This window comes from Barbus barbus, assembly GCF_936440315.1.
Source record: "Barbus barbus genome assembly, chromosome: 11".
Taxonomy (NCBI): Eukaryota; Metazoa; Chordata; class Actinopteri; order Cypriniformes; family Cyprinidae; genus Barbus; species Barbus barbus.
In genome coordinates, this window is record NC_136739.1 from 2,984,174 (window position 1) to 3,008,874 (window position 24,701).

Consider the following 24,701-nt stretch of genomic DNA (forward strand, 5'->3'; position numbering starts at 1 on the left):
TTGTGCTTTCTGCCCAAACTAAAACTGGAATTCTAATAATGTGCCGTTCTCAAAAAGAGCCAGGATGTAGAGTGAAAAGGTCAAATAAGTTTAATGGTACATTTGATTATGTGGTGATTATATTTTGTGATTAAAAAAACAATTCTGAGTGCTATATCTATCATTAATGTATCATTAATCTATCCTGTATCATATTTGGGCATCGTTTTCTTAGTTTATGCTGGTAACTGGGACTGGGAAATCAAACACGGCCACACATTGTCCAAGACAATATTCAAAGGTACCATAATTCTGGTACTTCTGCTGTAATGACCAAGAGCCTTTTTAATTTACTGAAACTAGGAGTGTCAATATATTAAACTAATTAAGTAAAAATATATATATAAAAAAATATTTTAGAGCTTGACATAATAAAAAAAACATAAATAAATATATTCATTATAGAAATTACAGAGCTTTTAAGATTATATTAATTTCCTTGACTTTTCCAGGTCTAGAAATCTCACTTTAAAAATTCCTTGTTTTTAACACAGTGAGAAACCTGGTTCTTAAATAAAAATGACATTGTTGATGGAATGAATAAAGAATATGATCAAAGTCAGTTTTCATTTGGATTTTTAGTTGTTTTAGATTATTTAAAAACATGATTTTTCTTCCATTTAAAGCCCCCTAGTTGAGAACCAATGCAGTCCACGGTAACAAGCTGTATGAATCTGCTGCTGAATCTGTGTTTCTAATGAAATGTCTTGTGACAGAGATATCTGATGATGTGATATGTACATAAGCCTTTTCACATACAGGCTGGATCAGCTCCTCTAGAAGCTCAAAGGCTCAAATGTAAATGAAAACAGGATTTCAACCAAACATGCCCTGTCTCGAGAGAAGCTGAATGGATCTGTCTGAAAAATAAAGTGGCAGAAGGTCCTGGCTACATCAGTGGTAACCAACAATCTTCTTTAACATGGGAACACCAGTTAGTATTATCTTCAAAAAGAAACAAACAAAGAGGGATTTCACTCACAAAGAATATCTGGAGCAGGTCCTGCTTCATACTCCGTTTCGTGCATGGCATCAGCTGCAGCCAAGCCAACCTCCATCTGTTCATCCATAGAAATCACTGAAGGAAAAGTATGTGATGACTTCCAAACTAATACCGCTAGGAAAATATTTACTCTTACAATGATTCAGTTTATTGATTATTGAGATACAACAACAACTATAATTAGAATAATAACTAGATAAAAAGGTTTATCAAGACAAACTTTAAGTTGGTTTGAGAAAGCCGGACAAGAAAGTTGTAAAAAGTTTGAAAAGTTTAAAAAAAGATTAAGAAGTTTAAAAAGTTTAAGTTTTAAAAGTTTTACGTTTGACCGTTTTCAGTCTGAAATAGTTTGAAGTTTAAAGTAGTTTTAAAAACTTATAGCTAGCTAGATAGATAGATAGATAGATAGATAGCAGTTGCCAGGGTGTTGCTATGCGGTTGCTAGGGTACTTGGGGTTGTTGCTATGCGGATTCTAAGGTAACAGGGTGGTTGCTAAGGTGTTGCTATGCGGTTGCTAGGGTACTCGGGGTGGTTGTAAAGGTGTTGCTATGCGGTTGCTAGGGTACTTGAGGTGGTTGCTAGGGTATTGCTATGCGGTTGTTAAGGTACTCAGGGTGGTAGCAAAGGTGTTTCTATGCGGTTGCTAGGGTACCTGGAGTGGTTGCTAAAGTGTTGCTATGTGGTTGCTAAGGTACCCGGGTGGTTGCTAGGGTGTTACTATGCGGTTGCTAGGGTGCCCCAGGTGGCTGCTAAGGTGGTGCTATGCGGTTGCTAAGGTACCAAGGTTGGTTGCTAGGGTGTTGCCATGTGGTTGCTAAGGTACCCGGGTCGATTGCTATGGTGTTGTTATGCGGTTGATAGAGTGCTCTGGGTGGTTGCTAGGTTGGTTTGGACAGGTGCTAGGCTGTTAATATGAAGTTTAGATAGATAGATAGATATGAATTTTATACGTTTGAATTTTGTTGGAGTTTGAATAGTCTTGGCTCATTTGAACATTCTGTCAATGCAAATCTGAGATGTTTATGATATTTAATCTTCATTCTTATGAAAACCGTAAGTCCGATCAGTTAGAAAAGATATAGCACACTAAGTGAGATCAGTCTGAAGATCTGGGCTGAGTTTGTAGAGTTAAAGCTTTAGGAGGAGTTAGAGTCAGAAATTTTAGTCTCAGAAAAAGATTAATAATAAGTTTAAGACGGATTTCAGTAAGTTGGCTTTCTCAAGCCAACTTAATAGGTAAAAAAAAAAAAAAACCAAAAGAATATCACTGTAGTAATTACGTTGGCACATGCATTTGTTGCTGCCGTAAAGCAAACCACACTTTTCATGGAATTTCAAAGCCGAAATTCACCAGACGTTTGGGAGGATTTTGAAACTGTTATTTTAAAAGGGACCTATTGTGCAAAATTCCCTTTTACGAGATATTTGAACACTGATGTGTGTCCTTAAACAACCAGCCTATAATGCTAAAAATAATTTTTTTAAATCTCCATAAATTAGAAGTAGTGTCTGAAAATACGCCGTTTGAGATTTTAGTGACGTCACAGTAGGGGTAAGCCCCGCCCATGACTGGCCCTGATTGATTGCACATAGTCCGTGTTTATATTGTTTCTATAGCTCCTATGTACATATTGTCTGCACCACATAAACATTACAAATGTTTTTGGACGGACAAATGACAGTTTTCAAAGACTCTCGGCATCTCGAGCAACGGAAAACATTGTGGATTAATTTAATTTATGGAAGGAAATGTGCCGAAGAGTCTTATTTAAGCACTTCGTGATTTAAAAACTTTAAGTGTTTAAACACGGGTTTTGCACAGAAGCTGAAAGATGGGTCAATAACAGCTGTTCATGCTCAAACATCATATCCAGAATAAGTAAGAATCGCCTAATATTTTCTCAATGTTTCCAAATTGCGTTTCCGAATGTGCTCGTTAGCATGCTGTACAGCTAATGTGGATAAAAATACCACTGTCTCTGACTGTACTCACAGAGAGCAGACTTATGTCATAAGTTTTTTGGCTGCGTGAGATTCTCCAGTTTTGTCGTTTACAGACCATCTGAAGCTAAAGGCTCCGCCCTCACCTGGAAAGGGGAGGAGGCAGCAGGTAATTTGCATTTAAAGGCACACACACAAATGCCACTTGCTTTGATAAACAGATTTTTCAAGTTATAACATTTTACAAAAACTCTGCATGCTGATATCTGTTAGCCGCATTAAAACAACAACAGCACACCAGCCGAGTGCTGCTTTAGTTCCATGGAAGCTTCTGACAAATAGGCTTCAAAATCACAAACATTGTAAAAAAAAAAAAAATTTATTAAAAAGCATTTTTGTCCACAGTAGTTAAGGCTTTGGCACCTAAAAAACAAAGATAAAAACAGTATACACCCATAATCTGCATTCCATCAAAACATACATAAAAGGGATAAATAAAAAATAAAAAAAAAAGTTCACTTCATCAACACAGTGCTTTCCTTTGTCTCCTGATGGACACAAAGGCCACAGATCAACCAACCAATCAGATTCGGGAGGGGTGAATATAACATCATACAAAAAGGATGCCTACAAGGCACAAAGGTTTTCATTGTGAGACAGTGCTTATTTTAGAAAAGGACACCAATAAATGTTTTGATCACTGGCAAAAATACACAAAAAGTCACAAAATCATAAAAAAAAAAAAAAAAAAACACAATCAGACAATGGGCAATAATACTGAAAAACACAAAGGCAAGATGTATTGATTCTCTGCTGATGTTCCACTGATTTGAGTTTCCAGAGGATGTGGAAATGATGTCAACAGCCAAGCTTCAACTCAGTGGAATCTGTGTGTAGAGGGAGACTGGCTGCTGACTCGACCAATCAGAAGAGTGAGAAGTTTTGTCTTGGGCGTGACGTCACAGGTGGAAGCAGCAGGACAGTTTGCAGTGTGAGTGAAGATAAGGACAGTGGGGCACTGAGGGAGCTAGATACAGTCTCTGGGGGCCATGTCCTCTCCATTACTGGGCAAAATTGGTAGACATTTATTCTAGAGGGCTCTGAGCATCTGCTAAGAGGTCTGGTCTCAGGCACTCGATTGGACATTGAATGTTCTGTAGGGAGAAAGTAAAAATGTGTTTGTTTTATAGCAAAATCTGAAACATTTCCAGATACTGAAAGTCAAAATGGAATTAAAAGTCACCCTATCAAATTAATTAAGTACATGCCATTTATGTGCACGATTAAGCAGTGCACATCACTTAAAATAAAAAAGAAAGTTTTGGTTCATAATCTAATAAACTAACTCCATGTTCTTTTCGAATGACACCACAAATCTCTCTTACTTTTTTAACCTCACTTTTTTTTTGTTTAAGTACAGTATCCACTATAATTATAAATAGAATAACATACAATATATACGGTGCATGATATACAATATATATATGCTGCCGTTCAAAGGTTTTGGGTCAGTAAGATTTATTTCTAAAAGAAATTAATACTTTTATTCAAAAAGGATGCATCAAATTGTAAATTTATGAATGTTTTTACCGTTTTGAATAAATGCTCTCTTTTGAACTTTCTATTGTAAAGGCCTGTTCACACCAAGGATGATAACTATAAAGATAACAATAAAGATATAGTTCTAAAAATCATTCTTAATATTAAAGAATAGAAGAGTCCACACCACAACTATAATGATAAAGGCATAGAGAAACGATATCACTGGAATCACTTTCAGAACGTTTTTTTTTTCCAACTGATGAACGATAAAAGAAATTTCATCAGAATCAATCCTACTATAATGAGTATGAGAATTTAAAACGGCAGACACACGTGCACTTAGAATAAACAGACAATATCGTTCTTGGTGTGAATGGGACTTAAGAATACAGAAATGTTTCTTGAGCAGTAAATCAGTATATTAGAATGATTTCTGAAGGATCATGTGACACTGAAGACTGGAGTAATGATGCTGGAAATCCAGCTTTGACATCACATGAATAAATTACATTTTAAAATATGTTCAAATAAAAACAGCTGTTTTAAAATGAAATAATATTTCATGATATTACTGTTTTACTGTGTTTTTATAAAAAAAAATAATAATGCAGCCTTGGTGAACGTACAAGATTTATTTTGAAAACATAAAAAGTCTTACCGACCCCAAACTTTTGAATGCGTAGTACATGATACTACACAATATTCACTATAATTATACTCAAATCTGACCTTCATCAGAGATTTATCTGATTCTTCTATTCTTTGTTTTCGAAGCCTTTGTCTGTCACATCTATAAAAGACTCACCAGTTTGCGAAGGGCGTTCTCTCTGTAGCGGTCGTAAGCGTCAGAGCGCACTGGAGGCTGAATGAGGTCTGCGTCAACTTCAGCACCAGGACGACGACAGTTCTCACAGCGCCAGCCCTGGAGAGACAGCAGGGGTTTAGTCATGGGAATATAGGTGATGTAGAAACACATTAATGTGTAAATACACTGAAATAAAGAGAAGACATAAAACCTAGTGTTACCTGTTGTCCTCCATAGCAGGTACATGTGCATATTGCTCCGAGATACTCCTTCTGCCACTGGTTTCCCACCTGGTAGAGCTTCCCATCATCATAACAGGTGGATTCATCTACAGCAGACAATGAACGTCAATCAACCAACCAACCATTAAATGTTAAAAGTTGAAAAACTTTGCTTTGCTTACGGGGTTCACACTTGAACTCTCCTTTCCCGTTGCCCAGACAGGTGCAGCTCATCATGTGACCGTTCTCAGCACGACGGTCCCACTTCTCGCCAATTCGGTAGTTGTGGCCATTATCATGGCACCACTCTGTAGATTCAAAGATGTGTGTTGGTTAGTATATAAACCTCCCAAGTGTCTAGAGAAAAACATTTGAGAGTTTCCAGTGAATTCATCCTTCACACACATTCATACAGTGGTTATTGCACATAATAAGCTGGTCCCAGAGTTTAATATCGTCTGGTTAAAGGCTGACAATGCAAATCTGAGACATGAGCCACCTCATCTCTGGCTGCCATGTTTGATGACCTCTACAAACATGTCAGGAAAAGCTAGCATGGGCAACAGTATGGAGTTTGAACTCCACATGTGTTTTACTTCACTAAGAATCACAAAAACTATGAAACATAACACATTTGTAATTGGCAAACGGTCATCCATGCTAGAGCGAGGTGTGGTGTTTAGCGTGTAGCGGCACCGCTCATTCACTCACTGGATGAATCACATCTGAAATGACCACTGCTGAGGCCAAGGCACTTGCACCAGAGTTTAAAGCCCGTCTCGGACATGCGCTCCCACTCCGCGCCCACATCATGGTAGGTGGCGGTGAATGTGTCGTAGCACGCATCCCTGCCTGTGGGAATCACTCCAGCCCCTGGAACTAAAGCATATGAGGAGTCAGGAACGAGCATGTAAACTTCTGAAATGTGGTTACAAAGTTGTTTGGTTTAGGGATGATTTACCACTGTTTCCAACAGTCACAACATCTTCCAGGACTTTCTGTTTTTGGTCTCCGTTGACAGACTCCACAAGAACATTATAGGAGGCACCAGAGGTGAGACCGATCAGTGTAGCGCTAGTGGACGTACCGGGAAGACGCATCTGAAGGGGAGAGAGTGTATGAATTAATAATCACTGATTGTATCATACTACAAAAAAAATTATATATATATAGTTTAATAATTAATTTACGTTTTATCACAATAATTACAGTACAGTAATATATTATCTTCATTTAGAGGCTTGCCTCAGCAAATATTTATATATATTAATGTATATGTATACGGGATCAGTCATTTTTACAAATATTTTTATTCAGCAAGGATGCAATGAAATGATCAAAAGTGACAGTAAACACATTTATAATGTAACAAAATATTTATATATTTTAAATAAAAGCTGTTCGTTTGAACTTCCAATTCAAACATAAAAAATGCATTATGGTTTCCAAAGAATTAAGCAGTTGACAGAAAACATCGCTAATACTAATAATAAATATTTATTGAGTACCAGATCAGCATATTATATTACATTTTAAAATATATTAAAGAAGAAAACATGCATTTTGATTTGTAATAATGTCACAATATTACTGTATTTTTGAAACTTTTAAATGGTAGTGTATATAAATAATTGAATTGTTATTTTATAATAAATTATTTATTAAATTAATAAAGGTGAATGCATTTATGTACACTGAAATGCTCATATGCAAAGTGCTCAAATCAACTTTTTAATGTTTTTCAGTAATTCGGTCTATTAAGTTAATATCTGCCACAATAATGTTTACAGTAATGTTTTACATTTTCTTGATTCAGGGATTTCATCAGTAAATATTGATATATGCAATTAACTGTGAATAGTTAGATTTTTTTTTTTATTGATTTCCAATATCACATTGTTTACTCACCTGGAAGCTCTTCTCATTGATCTCTGTAATGGGACTGCATGACACCACGTACTCTGAGGTGTGCGGCACAGGCTGCCACATGATTGTGGTCTGGGTCTGAGCTTCCTGGGGCAGGTTTGTCTCATTGTAAAGACCACCGAAGGGGAAGCCAGGTTCAGGTCCCTCGCTCACCTGCACCACTGGCACTCTCTGGCCATCTGCTCCTGGCAGGGGGATGAAGACCAGGGGCTCACGGTGGCTTGGTGGATGAGGCTGCTGACCATTATTGCCGAGGTTGTAGCTCTGATATTCAGTGTAGATGTGTTGACCCTGCTGCCCCAGTGTGTTGTGTCTGTTTGGCCCCAGCATATGCACGTGGTTGTTGAAGTGGTCACTGTCTTCTGGCACATCCAGGATGTCGTGGCGGGGTCGGCTGGGGTCGGGAAGCTGGGGGGTCAGCTGGAGAATTTCCAGTTCTAGCAGGATAATTGTGTGGGCAAGCAAATGAGTAATGCAGTAGCATATTTTACCAGTAGAGGGTAATGTAAAGCACAATTCATTCATTGTGCTTTGATTATATCAGCCATGTCTTTATTCATTTTTAATTAAAGTGATTCAAAATGGAGCAGCAGCACATATCATGTAATATTATATAATCCATATCACCAGCCTTGCTATGTGATATGTATTACCAGCTTCATTAAATATCATCATAAAATTTATTGTAATAACAGTTTTAGTGCATATAGTACCACCAAACTAATAAATATGCATTTCAACATGTAGATGTGGAAGTACACTACAGTTCCAAATTATGGGGGTAAAAAGAAATTTGTACTATAATTTAGCAAGAGTGCATTATCAAAAGTGTCACTAAATGTATAATGTTACAAAAGATTTCAAACAATAGTTGTTCTTTTGAATACTCCATTTATCAAAAAATCCTGCACAAACTATCACTATTTCAATATTTATAATAAGAAGTGAAAATTCAACTTCGTATCACAGGAATAAAATATATTCTAAAATAACTTAAGATACAAATCAGCTATTTTAAATAGTAAATTTCACAATATTCCCAGTTCTAATGTATTTTTTTTTTATAAATAATAATTTTTTTTTTATTTTTTTTTTATTACTGACCCCAAACTTTTAAACTGGATTGTAAGAGAAAGCTTAACAAAGGTGTACTTACGAGTTTCTGCCTTTCCAATCAGCGGAACGCTTCTCTGAGCATTATTTAATGCCACAATCTTGATAATGTACTCAGTGCCCGGTTTCAAACCTACATTTATAGACACAAAATGTTAATAAAAATTAATATCGGCATAAATAAGGAGAAACAAAAAAGGCACAACATTATGAAAGCTATAAACTGAGAAAGAGCAGTACCAGAGATGGAAGCGAAGGTCCTGCCAGCCTGAGGTTGAGAGGTCAGCTCTTTAGGAATGTCTCCAGCCTCTTCATAGGTCACATAGTATCCAGTGATAGTGCTTCGTGGAGGCTCCCAGATGAAGGAGATCGAAGTAGGAGTCAGAGAGGTGAAATGGAGGTTTGTGGGTGGGCTGATAACTGGTTTCGCTGAAAAAAAAATAATAATAATTATATTACATTATATTATATTATACCTGTAGTAGGTATAATACTCCTCCAGACCAAACTAACCCAGCTCTCTATCCCTAGCTCTATCTGTCAGTGGATCACCAGCTTTCTGACAGATAGGCAGCAACTATTGAGACTGGGGAAATTCATGCCAAACAGCCGCTCCACCAACGCTGGTGCCCCTCAGGGCTTTGTTCTCTCCCCACTGCTCTTCTCTCTGTACACCAACGACTGCACCTCTAAAGACCCCTCTGTCAAGCTCCTGAAGTTTGCAGATGACACTACAGCCATTGGCCTCATATAGGACAGTGACGAGTCTGCTTACAGATGGGAGGTTAAAGAGCTGGCTGTCTGGTGCAGTCTAAACAACCTAGAGCTCAACACGCTCAAAACAGTGGAGATGATAGTGGACTTCAGGAGAAACCCCCCTGCACTCTCCCCACTCACCATCATAGACAGCACTGTGACTGAAGTGGAGACATTCAAGTTCCTGGGACCCATCATCTCTCAGGACCTGAATTGGGACACTCATATCAACTCCATTGTAAAAAAGCCCAACAAAGGTTGTACTTCCTTCGCAACTCAGGAAGTTTAACCTGCCACAGGAGCTGCTGAAACAGTTCTACTCAGCCGTCACTGAGTCTGTCCTGTGCACACCAATAACTGTCTGGTTTGACTCAGCTACAAAATCAGGGATCAGAAGACTACAGAGAACGGTTCGGACTGCTGAACGGATTATCGGTGCCCCCCTGCCCACCCTCCAAGAACTGTATACATCCAGAGTGAGGAAAAGGGCTCAGAAAATCACTCTGGATCCCTCACATCCAAGTCATCCCCTTTTTGAACTTTTGCCATCTGGCCGGCGCTACAGAGCCACAATTACCAGGACAGCCAGGCACAAGAACAGTTTCTTCCCCCAGGCAATCCAACTTATGAACAGTTAAATGCCCCCCCCCCATTATGCAATAACAATGTACAATAACCTTATATTTATTTGCTACCTCCTCCATCCTTGTACATCCCTGTATCTCCTTCTATTCCATCCCATTCTATCATCTATTGCACAACTGTATATACACAATCATTTGTTTCAATAATTTTTTTATTTTCCAATTTTTTGTTTATTTATATTTACATGTGTATTTTTCTCATCTTATTTTTATTGTCTGTGTCTCGTTGTTGTCTCTGTGAACTGGAAGCTTTACACTAAAACAAATTTCTTTGTATGCGCAAGCATACTTGGAAATAAATGCTCTTTCTGATTCCGAGCTTCATAAAATATCGTCATAAAATGTATTGTAATAATAGATTTAGTGCAAATAGTACCACCAAACTAATTAAAATATGCATTTCAACATGTAGATGTGGAAGTACACTACAGTTTCAAAGTTTGGGGTAAAAAGAAATTTGTACTTTCATTTAGCAAGGACACATTATCAAAATTGTCACTAAACATATAATGTTACAAAAGATTTCAAACAATAGTTGTTCTTTTGAATACTCTATCAAACAAAATGCTGCACTAACTATCACCATTTCATTATTTATAATAAGAAGTGTTTCTTGAGCAGAAAATCAGCATATTAGAATGATTTCTGAAGGATCATTGGAGTAATGACTGCTGAAACTTTGCATCACAGGAATGAAATGGTCAAAAATAGAAAAAAAAATGTTTTTAACTGGATTGTAAAAGAAAGCTTAACAAAGGTGTACTTACGAGTTTCTGCCTTTCCAATCAGCGGAATGCTTCTCTGAGCATTATTTAATGCCACAATCTTGATAATGTACTCAGTGCCTGGTTTCAAACCTACATTCATAGACACAAAATGTTAATAAAAAAAAATATCAGCATAAATAAGGAGAAACAAAAAGGCACAACATTATGAAAGCTATAAACTGAGAAAGAGCAGTACCAGAGATGGAAGCGAAGGTCCTGCCAGCCTGAGGTTGAGAGGTCAGCTCTTTAGGAATGTCTCCAGCCTCTTCATAGGTCACATAGTATCCAGTGATAATGCTTCGTGGAGGCTCCCAGGTGAAGGAGATCGAAGTAGGAGTCAGAGAGGTGAAATGGAGGTTTGCGGGTGGGCTGATAACTGGTTTCGCTGAAATTTAAAAAAAATATTTATTACATTATATTATATTATACCTGTAGTAGCTGTAAGCTGGGGGGTCAGCTGGAGAATTTCCAGTTCTAGCAGGATAATTGTGTGGGCAAGCAAATGAGTAATGCAGTAGCATATTTTACCAGTAGAGGGTAATGTAAAGCACAATTCATTCATTGTGCTTTGATTATATCAGCCATGTCTTTATTCATTTTGAATTAAAGTAATTCAAAAAGGAGCAGCAGCACATATCATGTAATATTATATAATACATATCACCAGCCTTGCTATGTGATATGTATTAATAGCTTCATAAAATATAGTCATAAAATGTATTGTAATAAGAGTTTTAGTGCAAATAGTACCACCAAACTAATAAATATGCATTTCAACATGTAGATGTGGAAGTACACTACAGTTCCAAATTATGGGGGTAAAAAGAAATTTGTACTTTTATTTAGCAAGGACGCATTATCAAAAGTGTCACTAAACATATAATGTTACAAAAGATTTCAAACAATAGTTGTTCTTTTGAATACTCTATCAAAAAGTTCTGAAAAAACTATCACTATTTCAATATTTATAATAAGAAGTGTTTCTTGAGCAGAAAATCAGCATATTAGAATTATTTCTGAAGGATCATTGAGTAATGACTGCTGAAAATTCAACTTTGTATCACAGGAATAAAATTATATATATATTTTTTTTTTTTATTCATGTGATATATATATATATATATATATATATATATATATATATATATATATATATATATATATATATATATATATATATATATATATATATATATATATATATATATATATATATATATATATATATATATATATATATATATATATATATATATATATATATATATATATATATATATATATAAAAAAAAAAAAAAACTTACTGACCCCAAACTTTTTAACTGGATTGTAAGAGAAAGCTTAACAAAGGTGTACTTACGAGTTTCTGCCTTTCCAATCAGCGGAACGCTTCTCTGAGCATTATTTAATGCCACAATCTTGATAATGTACTCAGTGCCCGGTTTCAAACCTACATTTATAGACACAAAATGTTAATAAAAATTAATATCAGCATAAGCAAGGAGAAACAAAAAAGGCACAACATTATGAAAGCTATAAACTGAGAAAGAGCAGTACCAGAGATGGAAGCGAAGGTCCTGCCAGCCTGAGGTCGAGGGGTCAGCTCTTTAGGAATATCTCCAGCCTCTTCATAGGTCACATAGTATCCAGTGATAGTGCTTCGTGGGGGCTCCCAGGTGAAGGAGATCAAAGTAGGAGTCAGAGAGGTGAAATGGAGGTTTGTGGGTGGGCTGATAACTGGTTTCGCTGAAAAAAAAAAAATTAATATTGATTAAATAATTACATTACATTATATTATATTATATTATATTATATTATATTATACCTGTTGTAGCTGTAAGGGTGAAAGGCTCACTACGTGAGCTTCCATTCAGAGTATAGATATTGATTTTATAAGTGGTTCCTGGCTCCAGACCTATAGAATGCAGAATCATATGATCAAATCAATCTCAGTTTTCAAAACAAATATTTACCCGGCATATGCAACAGCCTGGAAAACAAGTTATGTATATTATATATATGTAGTTATACTGTTTTGTACCAGTAATGGTGTAGGTGCGTGAATCGGGTTCAATGGTTCTCTGGATAGGGTTATGGCCGCCCATGGTGGGTGTGGCCTCTACCAGGAAGCCAGAGATGGCCTCGGTCTTAGAGCGCCAGGTGAGAGTGATGGAGGAGTCCTTCACATTGGATATACGAACACGGCGAGGTGGACTGATGTCTGGGAAAATGAGATGTAGATTGAGTTTTGGCCAGCACACAGTAAATTGGTGGAGAATGCGGGTCTGATTCAGTGATGTTTTAGGGTGTTTTAAGGTGGCTTACTGTCAGGTGTTGTGATTTCTCCTTTGACACGACGGCTGGTGAGAGAATTCTTCACACCGTAAACCTCCACTTCATAATCAGTGCCAGGCTATAAACGCATATACAGGGGGAAAAAAATTAAGCAAAGCCTTGAAAATGTGCTTTACAAAAAAAAATCCGGCACAGGCTTTAATCTTTGATCTACCCACTGACCAAAATGACAAGGCAGACATACAATGTGAGGTTTGCCTGATGGAGATTAGCATTGCTCTCTGACTACCAGTAACCCACAACCACAGCTAAAATCAAGATAGAAATGCCTCAAAACCTGAGGAACAGCTGTTGCAATAGAGATTTTTCCACAAAACCCCTCAGTGCTGTTTTAAGCACTTTTTGGCATGAAGAGCATGAGAGTATTTTGTTCTACATTACGTCTAATATCAGTAAGGTTAAAGTTTTGAGAGAATGAACTTCTGCAGTATGAGATGGTTATTCACCATGAGTCCGGTGGCGTGGAACTCAGTCGACTCAGGGGAGATGTTGTCCTCTTTAGTGGGTCCATTCTTGCTCTTGGGGGTGATGGCCACACGGTATCCTGTCAGCCTGACGTCAGAAGAAGACCAGGAGACAGTGAAGGATGTTGGACCCACCTGGGAGAAGTGCAGACTTGTGGGCCCAGGAATAGCTACATGGAGACAAGAGAACATTGAAGAAAAATTAAATATATTACCAGATTTGAACATTTTCTAAAGAACATGAGACTTACTAACACAATATAGCAATGCTGTAAAGGATATTGTTGTTGGTGTTTACTAGCATGCTGCTGTGCAGTTGCTAAGGTGTTCTGGGTGATAGCAATTCAAAATAACTGTTTTCTATTTTAATATTTTTATAAAAATATATTATTTATTTCTATGATGTCAAAGCTTAATTTTTAGCATCATTACTCCAGTCTTCAGTGTCACATGATCCTTCAGAAATCATTCTAATATGCTGATTTGGTGCTCAAGAAATATTTCTAATTATTATCAATGTTGAAAACCGTTGTGCTACTTAATTTTGTGGAAACTGTGATACACATTTTTTTTCAGCTTTTTGTTTTTTGAAAGTTGCTTGGAAAGATAAAAGCACACTTCTCTTTAGTTATTTTTAAGTTTCATTCACTGCATAATTTTTCTAGTGAAGAATGAGTAAATAAGCAGCATTTACATTTTTTACATAATGAATTAAAACTGTATAACAATACAATTATTAAATATATTATTATACATTAAAATGATTATTATAGGCAGAAATAATGAACTTTGATAGACCTGATCTTAAATAGTAGAAGAGTAGCTTTTTAAAGTAATACCTGTTGTCTGAGTGCCCACCAGTGGAGTGCTGGGGGTCCGGTCATGCAGTGCGATGACTTTAACAGTGTATTCTGTGCCCGGTCTGAGGCCATGCAGCACTGCAGACTCATCATCTCCATGTGGGGCAGGGAACAGCTCTCTCTCTCCCTCCTCTGGGCTGTAGTACAGCACTCTGTAAGAGGAGACCACCCCATCAGGACTCTCCCAGGATATGCGCATGGAGTTTGAGTCCACGTCAGTGAAGGACAGGTCTTTGGGTTTGTCCACCACTAGAAAAATAAATATTTGAAATTGTGAATATATCTGTTTCAATTTAACCTAATGTTACATCTGCAATATTTACAAATTGATGAATGATGAAAAGTGAACTTAACTGTATTGAATATACACTTGCACTGCAGTACTCCTTAAAACTTAAATGTATATTAAAAAAAAAAAAAAACCCTGTACTTGCAAATTAATAATTATTTAAAAAAAATTGTTAAGTGTACTTAATTTGTTTGACTTTCTTGACACATTTAAGCACACATTTAAAATGTGCACTTTGTAATAATATCAAATAAAAAATATATACTACATTTTAAATCATTGTTTTAATACGCTTGATGTGTTCACATTAAAGCGCATGTAAAGTACTTGATTATAATTTTAGCTGTAATGTGTTATTTGATATTACATTTAAAATGAATATTAAGTGCATCAAAAAATCTAATGTCTAATGTTCAGTTAACTGCATTTAATATAAAATGAAACTATAATATACTTTCATTTAATATGCAAAATATATTCATTTTGCACTGAAAATACATTTTTATGTAATATATACTAATTTAAAAAATATGCTGAAGTGTACTTCTGTTTCACAAGGGATCCACTCACTTTTACATACTATATGACACCGTGAAGCAAAAATAAATAAATAAATAAATCTTTCTCTTAGTTTATAAACCTACTTGTGACTACTGTTTCGACCAGAGGGGGGCTCTCTCCGTCCTGTCCCAAAGCGTACACACTGACGGTGTACTCCGCTGTCGGCATCAGGCCAGAGAACGTCATTTCAGTCTGGTCTGCAGAATGTGAAAAACACATCTATTTAACTCTCACTCTGACAGCATTACCTCCTTCATTTCAAGAGTAGGCACAACACAATATTTTTTATTGAGAATGATAAGAATTACCCGGAGCAACCACTTCAGAGAAAGTAGGCCCCTGTCCATTTAGTGGAGTTCCTGTGACACGATATCCTGAGATGGGACCCACTGCTGGGCTCCAGCGTACAGTAATAGTGTTGTCCTTCACATCAGTCACCTCCATCTCTGATGGAGACTCAATATCTATGTTTAAAGAAACAAAGCCCATTATTTATACCTTTTTGCAAGTAACAGTGTCATACTGTAATTTTACACTATCCTGTCTTCCTAAATCCTTAAAAAGTCTGAGACATTCTCAGATGCATCGGTTTACCTGTTCTGTGCATAACATGGATGGGGGTGCTGGATGCAGGGCTGTCCCCTCTGCCGGTCACAGCATAAACAGTGACAGTGTAATCAGTGCCTGGACGGAGGCCTTCAATAGTGGCCGTAGACTGGGAGCCGGGGACAGTAAATTCCTGAGGAGTGTCAAAACCTCCTGGATGCGAAAAATCAGAACAGTTTGGTAAAATGTCAAACAAACTAAAAGGACATCAATTCACACAAAGACAAATATTCTGTAAAAATGGTGCAATAAACATTTAAATGTAAAAAATGTTTTTTTTTTAGAGGGGTTCTAATCCCTTTTCCATTGCACTTCAAATAAAGCTGGCCCACCAACGAGATTTGCACTTTTGGTCACTTAATATTAATTTAAAATGTAAAATGTATTAACTGTACATGTATTAAATGTATTTGACACATTTTGAGGGAGGGTTAAATTTTTCACTATTTCTCGTAATTTGGTGTTATTTTATAAACATCATAGTGAATACAAAAATCTGTACTGCTGTAAGAAAACATTTAAATACTGTTTGACTTCCTTTCTTTGTGACAAGCGGATGTCAGAAACATAAACTTGCGTAGCACTTTGTCTCAGAGTAACCAAGGGATTTTTGCTTTTCTAAAAATATTTTCTATTCTATTGTCACAGAGTCAATCTGCATTTTCTTTACATCCATCTGCTGTTTTTATGCATTATTTTGAACAGACAAATCGCATGTGAAAATCAGACTGAATTTTCATGCCGAATATTGGTGTTGGTGTGAACTGGCCTTAAGTGATGTAAGCTTATAAATACATAATTTCAATATGATCCAAATCACCCACCCGACTCGCCATGTGTGATCCTGTAGTACCTCACAGTGACAGAGGGGGCGTCCCAGCGAACTGTGATGCTGGTTGGCGTTGAGGAGATGACTTCCAGGTCAGTGGGGGCATCAGAGACTAACAGAGAAACAGTGATGAGAGACAATTATTACTAATAAGATCTAAAGTGAGCTGCAATGAGGAGTCAAAAGTCAGAATGTAGCAGCATACTGGTCGACTGAGTTCCAGTTAGAGGCAGACTCTCGCGGGATCCGCTGACAGCGTAGACGCTGATGCTGTATTCGGTCTCCGGGGTCAGGCCTGTGAGGGTGAAATGGCTCCTCGATGGGGGAAGCCTCTCTTCTTTAGCCCGTCCCCCACTGGCCATTTGGTAGCGGATACGGTATCCTGAGATAACGGCCTGAGGAGCCTGCCAGCGTACAGTGAAGGAGTTGGTGCCAACATCAGAGAACTGCAGGCTGACAGGTGCATCGAGGACTGTGAAGTAAAAGGATGCATTACTTAGCCAACCAATGAAACAGAACTATTATTTTATATAGTTTATACTAACTATACAGTTTTAGGCAACGAACTCACCTGTTCTCTGAGTGCCAATGGCAGGTGAGCTCTCTCTCTCTTCATAGACGCAAATCACGCTCACCAGGTACTCGGTGTTGGGCACAAGATCTAAAACCACACAGGGAGTCTCTTTACTAATGACTATTCACTACGGACACTAAAGACAGAACTGTGCAAACAAATAAGGGTCAATTCCTTCATAAGTCACGTACGGTGAAGAACGACATAGTTTGTGTTTCCATCTACAGTGCGCTCAATGGTGTCATCGTCATCATCGACTGGATGATAGTGGATGATGTAGCGCTCGATATCAGAGGATTTGGGCACCTGAGGGGCTTTCCAGGTCACCAACATAGTGTCTGCGGTCACTTCTCCAAATGACAGGCCAGATGGAGCAGGGACAGCTAAAAGAGACAGGAAGGAATGCCATTATTTTTCATTTCCATTCAAAAGCTGCTGTGTTTCATGACATTTTTTGATGGAAGCAACACAAACATAGGAAAAATATTTTTGTGTAAAATAAGACACTGTTACAGTGTAGTCTCGCGTAGTCTTCAGACTGACGGCTGAAGGTCTGGAATGTACGGTAGCTTTCATTGGCCAAGGCCCGCCCATGAGGCTGTTTGAGCGACATGTCAAACAACCAATCACAGTTCGTTTCGTTCAGCGTCACGTTGCGTGGAAATGTCACCACAATTACAGACCGGTGTGTAAATCTCTCGGACGTATTTTAAAGATCCTATACCGCAAACTTTAAATATTTCACATACTTTGGAAAATCCAGTGTTTAGTTGATCCTGATAAGCGTTTGTCATCAGATGTTTAGCCAGCGTTCCGTGGGCGTGACGTCTGAGACTGAGACTAGTTACAGTGTGACACTGTTTTATCAGCGTCACATTTTGGAGGGCTCTTAAACAGCGTTTCATTTGACTTTTAGTTTTTATATGGTGATATGTTCTTTTGTCATTTTTAATTTAGCTTTATTTTTATTTCAGTTTAGTACTTATTTTAGTACTTCCACTTAAACTTGAAGTACTAAAACACTTTATTCAGAGATGAACCTCTAGATTTATGGCTTGTTTAAACGCCACTGGTAGAGGAAAGAGTGAGAAAATGAGCACCGTCTTTAGAGGTCTGACTGAGAATCTGTTTATGTGAAAGCAGACTTCACACAGTCTGATGCCATGTGGGTCTACACATCAGTTTTCTTCAGTAAAATGAGAGCGAGGAAGAAAGAGACACAAAAGGAGTGGGGGAAGAGTATGAAAAAGAAGGATAAAGTGCTGAAACAAGACACATCTGCTAGTCTTTCCTCAATTGGCTTTCAGACCGGGATTTGGCTGCCATATGTACTTAAAGAAATACTGTAGCAACAACGAGCAGGAATGTTCGAAGGCACAGATTTACTGCACATTCATCTGGGTCAACAGGTCATTACATTGTTCACAGTTTTTTCTTCATTTCTAGTCCATGTGTTCAAAATGTCAAAATGTAACAAAATAATAGTATTTAATTAAGTGCTGACCACTACTTAAAGGAGCACTTCGTTTTTTTTTTTACTTTATTTTGACTTCCCATTAACATCCAACTCTATTTTCCCCATATTTTTCATATACCCTGCCATTCAAAGTTTGGGGTCAATAAGATTTTTTTTAAAGAAATTTACTTAAAAGTGACACTGAAGGCTGAAGTGATGACAGGAATACATTCAATTTCAAAACAGACTAAGAGAGAACATTTTTTTCTTTTAAGAAGTCCTCAACAAAGATGTGTTTCTGTCAGATTTCTGTCTCTGTTCAGCAATTTTGTCCCTATAAGTATAGTTAGACACACACACACACACACACAAACTCTTACCTGTTTGCTGGGTGATGGTGATGGGTTCGCTCTCTCCATTTTCTGTGACTGTGGTGACGGTTATGTCATAATCAATACCGGGTTCCAGACCATGCACAGTATAAAAGCCTGTTGTGGGCTCCACAAATTCAACAAAGATTGGGACACTGTCCCCAGCAGCCAACACAGTGATGCGGTAGCCGGTAACGGCGGTGGAGTTAAGAGGATTCCAGCTGAGGCCGATAGTGGAGTCAGTGGCGTTGATGAAGCTAAGGTCAGTTATTTTGGGCACATCTGGAGGGGAGAAGATACCAGAGACCCGACACAGAAAGATGGGGTAAGTCATCTGACCAGAAAACAGCGTCTTCATGGTTCATATTATGAATACTCAACCATGGAGATGAGTGTTAGGAATTTGTGATTTGAGAATGGTTCAAATCACAAATTCATGACTTTTACTGCCATTTTTCATAAAACTGACCAAAAATGTGATATGAAATTGAGCTCTGATGTTCTGTTTGCCAAAATAGTCTGATAAGGAGTAATGCTGACAACAGAAACATATGCTTTATTGAAAATAACTGAGAAAGCAATGTGTATTCAGTACTTTCTTTGTTCTCTGTATTTAATGTCTCAATAGACATTAAAAGCAAGTACTGCACTGAATACAATACACATTCTTTCCCAGTTAATGCATAGTTACTGATCGAGGGGAGTGGTGATTTGTGATTGAAAAAATCTCTAATACCTACCCGGAGTCACAGTGGTGGAGACAGGAACACTCTCCATGTCATCCTTCACAGTAACCACACTGACATTGTACTCCACTCCTGGACTCAGATTCTCCAACGTGCACGAGTTCTGTCCTGCCTTCACAAACTCCTCTATAAAGTTCCCTTGTTGCCCATTGGTGGGAGTGCAGGTCACCCTGTAGCCCGTGATGTCTGCGGGAACAGAACATGTGTTACCAAGGGAAGACCAAGCAGTAGATTTGCGTAGTGAACACATGAGCTCATTTGAGAAAGGACAGAGCATACTATCATTACACAGTGTTCCTGCATTTTATTTTAGACCAAATTAATTTCCATGACTTTTCATGGAACCTTTTAGTTGTTAGTATGCAATTGCTGGAACATTGGGATTTATGCGTTTGGAACATTTTAAACTAGTTTGATTGATTGTATTGATAAAGATCAGCATAAGAGAATGATTCTCTCACAAATCAATTTGTTGCCGATGAAATATTTAGCAGCAGAGTAAAACATAAGAAAACAACTTAATATTATTAAAAATTAATATTATTAAAAATAAAGTGAAAACAGTATTATTGTGAAATATTATTGCAATTTAAAATAATTACTTTCTATTTTAATATATTTTAAAATGCAATTTATTCCTGTGATTGCAAAGCTGCATTACTCCAGTCTTCAGTGTCACATGATCCTTCAGAAATCATCCTAATATGCTGATTTGCTGCTCAAGAAACATTTCTTAATATTATTATGTTGAAAGCTGCTTGATATTGTGGAAGCTGTTACACTTTTGTAGGATGCTTTGATGAACAAAGTTCAAATGATCAGCATTTTATTAAAAAAAATAATAATATTTAGTACAATGTAATACATCCTTAGTGTCACTTTTGATCAATTTAATGTGTCCTTGCTAAATAAAAATATTAATTTAAACAAACAGGTATTTAAAGTTTAACAAGCACATATAAAACAGGATTTATTCTGTTATGAGGAATATCTTAGTACTAACCTGGGATTTTAGCATCGTTCCATTGAACCGTCAGCTCTCCAGTGTTCGGATTGGACTCCAGGTTCAGATCCGTGGGTGGAGAAAGAGCTGTAGACAGATAGTCATAAGACAGCTGTACAACTCCATCAACAGTGTGAGAAACATCTCTCTCACACTCCTACATCTTCAATAAGCACAATAAAATAAGGACAGAAAAATGCTGTTTGTTCACACTTACGAGTGACCACGCGTCGAGTGATGGGGTTGCCATGCTCATGACCGTTGATGACCGGCTGGACGCTGTAGGTGTACTCAACTCCAGGAGTTAGACCTGAGATGAGGATACTTCCAGACTCTGACATCATGTCCCTTGGAGCTTCTCCACCTTGGCTGGGCCTCACGGTCAACTGCGGAGCAGAAAAAGAGAGTAAACACTGTGCATTGAGTAATCGTGGCTGAAATGTGTGTGAGAACGTAAGAGAAGAATATCAAAAGTCAGTTTCTCAAGAGTACTTTCACATGTGTCTTACAACGGCCATTAAACCAAGAGTGATTGATTGCCTATAGCTGTGCCAAAACAGCTCTGGCATGTTTCAACGGTACCTTGTATCCAATTTTAGGCGCAGGGGTCCAGGAGACAATGATGGAGGTGTCTGTGACATCAGTGCTGAAGTAAGGAGCATTTCCCATCGGCTGAACTGAAAGCCAGAAAATACAAGACTATTGCTTTAGCACTCTTTAAGCAAATGTATTTGGAACTTAAAAAAAAAACAAAAAAACAGAAACTCACGTGTGGTGAAGGAGGCGAGGGACCCCTCACTAAGCACATTGCCTCTTTCTGCATGCAGAGTGGCAGTGTACTCAGTGTCAGGCTGCAAGTTGATGAGTGTGTACTGTGACATACGGGCAGGAATACGCAGCTGTTTGGGGTTTGAGCCTTCGACAGTCAGGAAAAGTCTGTAACCTGTGATTTGAGCCCTAGGAGCTGACCAGATGATCACAGCACTGTCTTCAGTAACGTTAGTGAAATTAATATCAGCGGGTGGGTCGGGCTCTGTGAAGAGAAAGATTATATTATATTGAATAATTCTTAAATTAAATTCATTTGAGTCATTTTTGTAAATATATTATGCAATGTTGTTTCTCAAGCAGATTTAGAAACTATTCTTCCTGTTTAATACTCTGTATTTTTGTCTTGTTATTCAGTATAAATATCTAAACATCCTTTACATATTTCATGAATTTAATTAAAAATAACAATGTTTATAAATATTATATTATGAGCTGAATAATTCTTGAATTAAATTCATTATGGTCATATTTTTGTAAATACATTACGCAACATTGTTTCTCAAGCAGATTTTGAATTTTTTTTCTGTTTAATAGTCAGTTTTTGTATTATCTAATAAAAATACTTAAACATCCATTAAATATTTTTATAAGATGAAAGCAACTTAGAATAAAAATTTTACAGAAAAGTATGCTATATTATAAAAAGAGTAATTCTTGAATAAAATCATTTTTTTTTATATTTACTTCAGAAACAGCATTACATAAGGTATAAGTAAAACATTTTCTGTATCACTTCACTCTCACAATATTTCATTGTCAGCATTTTTGTCTTATTATATACAAATATAAATATTACATTTTATATATACATTACAAAAAGTCATCTCATAAAATGTGTATAAGAATATTTACATACTTTTACTGCAAACCAGGACAAAAATGCTGACAAGAAAATACTGTGAAAGGATGTTTTGCCATTTTTATTGGACAAGAAGTCTGTATTGATTTAGAAACCTATTTTTTGCTGTATTGAAAAGATCTTTTGTTGTTTTCTTACTTGTAGCTTGCTCTCCAACCAGCGGCTCGCTCTCTTCCCCTGATTTGAGAGCAAAGATGAAGAAGCGATAGAGGGTTCCAGGCTGGAGGCGTGTGATCTCAACGTAGGCGTTCTGTGTCACTGGGAAGGGGAGTTCTCTCTCGACCAACCCATCTGGACCCACCTCACCCACAGACACACGGTACCCTGACACCTCTGTGGATGGTCCGGTCCAAGTGATTGTGATCTTAGAGTCAGTCACTTCAAAGAACTGCAGATCGGTTGGAGACGGAACTTCCTCTGAGGGTAGAAAACAATATATATTTTTTTCTTTCACACTACACTGTAAAAAAAAAAAGAAAAAAAAAGTTGTTTCAACAATATAATTTGTTACCCCGCTGACTTTTTAGTTTAGTCAAATTTTAAGATACTCAATGTTAATTTAAGGGACAACTGGAATATTTTAGTTGACTAAAAATTTTAAGTCACCGGGGTAACAAATTATTTTAAGATGAAACCAAAAAAAGTCATAAGTTAACTTAACTTAAAAAAACTTGAGGAAACCCGTTGCCTTAAAATTATTAAGTTAAGTCAGCATCACTTTTTACAGTGTACCATGGATAAAGTTTCATTCTATCCTTTTTTACTTCTTGAGTCACAAAATCTGATTCCGACCTTCCTTTGAAGGGCTTAAGTTTATTGTAGCCTCTCATTCAAACATGGCAATCCATGTGTTTACCATTCTGTAAAACTTGCTCATCTGAGCAAAAGAATTCAGACATCCAACCGACAGACCAGCCGGCCTGACAGGGAAAGAATAATATGCTTTCAAGACTTTGTTTGTTTTAAAACCAGCCATAATGTTTCACCATCAAAACCTGATTGCATGTGAATCTAAAATGTTTGTGGAACCATTTTTTGTAGCATTTGCACCATCAAGATTACGTAGAAGAATCAGAGCATGCTATAAAAGTCAATGTGGGTAAACACCAAACAAACGTCTCCTCATTGAGACCCAGACAGTTTTGCAAAGTTGCAATGTCTGCTGATTTGCCAGATCAGGATGAAACAGTCAGACCTCTGAAATGTTCTCCCAGCCAGTCCCCATAAAAATCAAGATCTGCATTTCGACATATTACCTTATAAGGGATTCACAGACGTTTGGACGCAGACTAGCTGACTCAACTCAAATGTGATCTTATCTTTGGGCTGCCAGACAAAATACTAAATCTACTCAAAAGAAAACAATAAAAGACATTTATGGCTTGATGACATCATGTTATGTTTCCACTGCACTACAGAGACTAAACCATTTGTTAAACAGAAGTTATTATCTTCAGATGTATCCTGACACACATCTGAGGTCAAGTAACCCATCTCCTCTCTAAAAAATGAGGGTGAATCTCATAAAAACCTGTCAAGAACAGATCTAGATCACCCCAAAAACCAAAATAAATATAAAAGTTATATTTAATAAAAGGAAAGGAAGCCTGTTTTAAGAACTTTTTTTTTTTTTTGCATTGTCACCTCATAACAGTTAATTATGTGTTTTAATTGAATTTAATTCACCCACATACCTGCGAGTGGTTCCCCAGCAGTTGTGACCTGAACAAAAATAGGTTCACTCTCCAGATTCTCTTCCACTGAGTAGATGCTGATGTTATAGAGCAGACCAGGGCGAAGGTCACCCAGGGTCACTGAGGTGGCTGTGTTAGGCAGGTTCAGCTCAGTGCTACCAGAGCTACCCTCTTCAGATGGTGTGTAAATCACACGGTAACCTAAATAAACAAGACATACATTTGTGTACAACTAGTGTATACAGTAGGTCACATACAGGTTTGTTTTACTACAGACTAAAAGCCTGTGTTTACCCGTGATGGGAGCCTCAGGTTTAGACCAGTTGATGATGATGGAGGTCTCCCCCACATCCTCCACTTCATGATCAGAAGGAGCATCAGGAGCTGTGGAAGCACAAGCCCAGAAGATCACATCGTCACATAGTGAAATACTTCAAGTGAGAGT

The 24,701-nt window shown here is 37.3% G+C and overlaps 1 protein-coding gene across 2 annotated transcripts in view; it reads right to left on the minus strand.

The window, feature by feature from the left end:
• Nucleotides 1–3,192: 3,192 nt before the first annotated feature.
• LOC306877185 (fibronectin-like) overlaps nt 3,193–24,701 on the minus strand; it is a 32,564-nt gene continuing 11,055 nt past the window's right edge. The window contains exons 17-50 of one of the 2 annotated variants that reach the window (XM_079428769.1): nt 24,551–24,640; nt 24,257–24,457; nt 22,701–22,979; nt 21,642–21,905; nt 21,455–21,549; nt 21,090–21,258; nt 20,873–20,959; nt 19,864–20,055; nt 19,133–19,405; nt 17,488–17,679; nt 17,294–17,383; nt 16,928–17,194; nt 16,718–16,834; nt 15,882–16,046; nt 15,596–15,751; nt 15,371–15,484; nt 14,417–14,686; nt 13,560–13,747; nt 13,084–13,171; nt 12,800–12,979; nt 12,584–12,673; nt 12,316–12,504; nt 12,119–12,208; nt 10,955–11,143; nt 10,759–10,848; nt 8,832–9,020; nt 8,635–8,724; nt 7,461–7,915; nt 6,514–6,652; nt 6,264–6,431; nt 5,735–5,860; nt 5,553–5,659; nt 5,332–5,448; nt 3,193–4,138 (exon numbers count right to left, since the gene is read on the minus strand). In XM_079428769.1, the coding sequence (XP_079284895.1) occupies nt 4,070–4,138; nt 5,332–5,448; nt 5,553–5,659; nt 5,735–5,860; nt 6,264–6,431; nt 6,514–6,652; nt 7,461–7,915; nt 8,635–8,724; nt 8,832–9,020; nt 10,759–10,848; nt 10,955–11,143; nt 12,119–12,208; nt 12,316–12,504; nt 12,584–12,673; nt 12,800–12,979; nt 13,084–13,171; nt 13,560–13,747; nt 14,417–14,686; nt 15,371–15,484; nt 15,596–15,751; nt 15,882–16,046; nt 16,718–16,834; nt 16,928–17,194; nt 17,294–17,383; nt 17,488–17,679; nt 19,133–19,405; nt 19,864–20,055; nt 20,873–20,959; nt 21,090–21,258; nt 21,455–21,549; nt 21,642–21,905; nt 22,701–22,979; nt 24,257–24,457; nt 24,551–24,640 (5,585 nt within the window). In that variant the 3' untranslated portion in view covers nt 3,193–4,069. The remainder of the gene's footprint in view (nt 4,139–5,331; nt 5,449–5,552; nt 5,660–5,734; nt 5,861–6,263; nt 6,432–6,513; nt 6,653–7,460; nt 7,916–8,634; nt 8,725–8,831; nt 9,021–10,758; nt 10,849–10,954; nt 11,144–12,118; nt 12,209–12,315; nt 12,505–12,583; nt 12,674–12,799; nt 12,980–13,083; nt 13,172–13,559; nt 13,748–14,416; nt 14,687–15,370; nt 15,485–15,595; nt 15,752–15,881; nt 16,047–16,717; nt 16,835–16,927; nt 17,195–17,293; nt 17,384–17,487; nt 17,680–19,132; nt 19,406–19,863; nt 20,056–20,872; nt 20,960–21,089; nt 21,259–21,454; nt 21,550–21,641; nt 21,906–22,700; nt 22,980–24,256; nt 24,458–24,550; nt 24,641–24,701) is intronic. The other variant, XM_079428770.1, reaches the window with a different exon arrangement.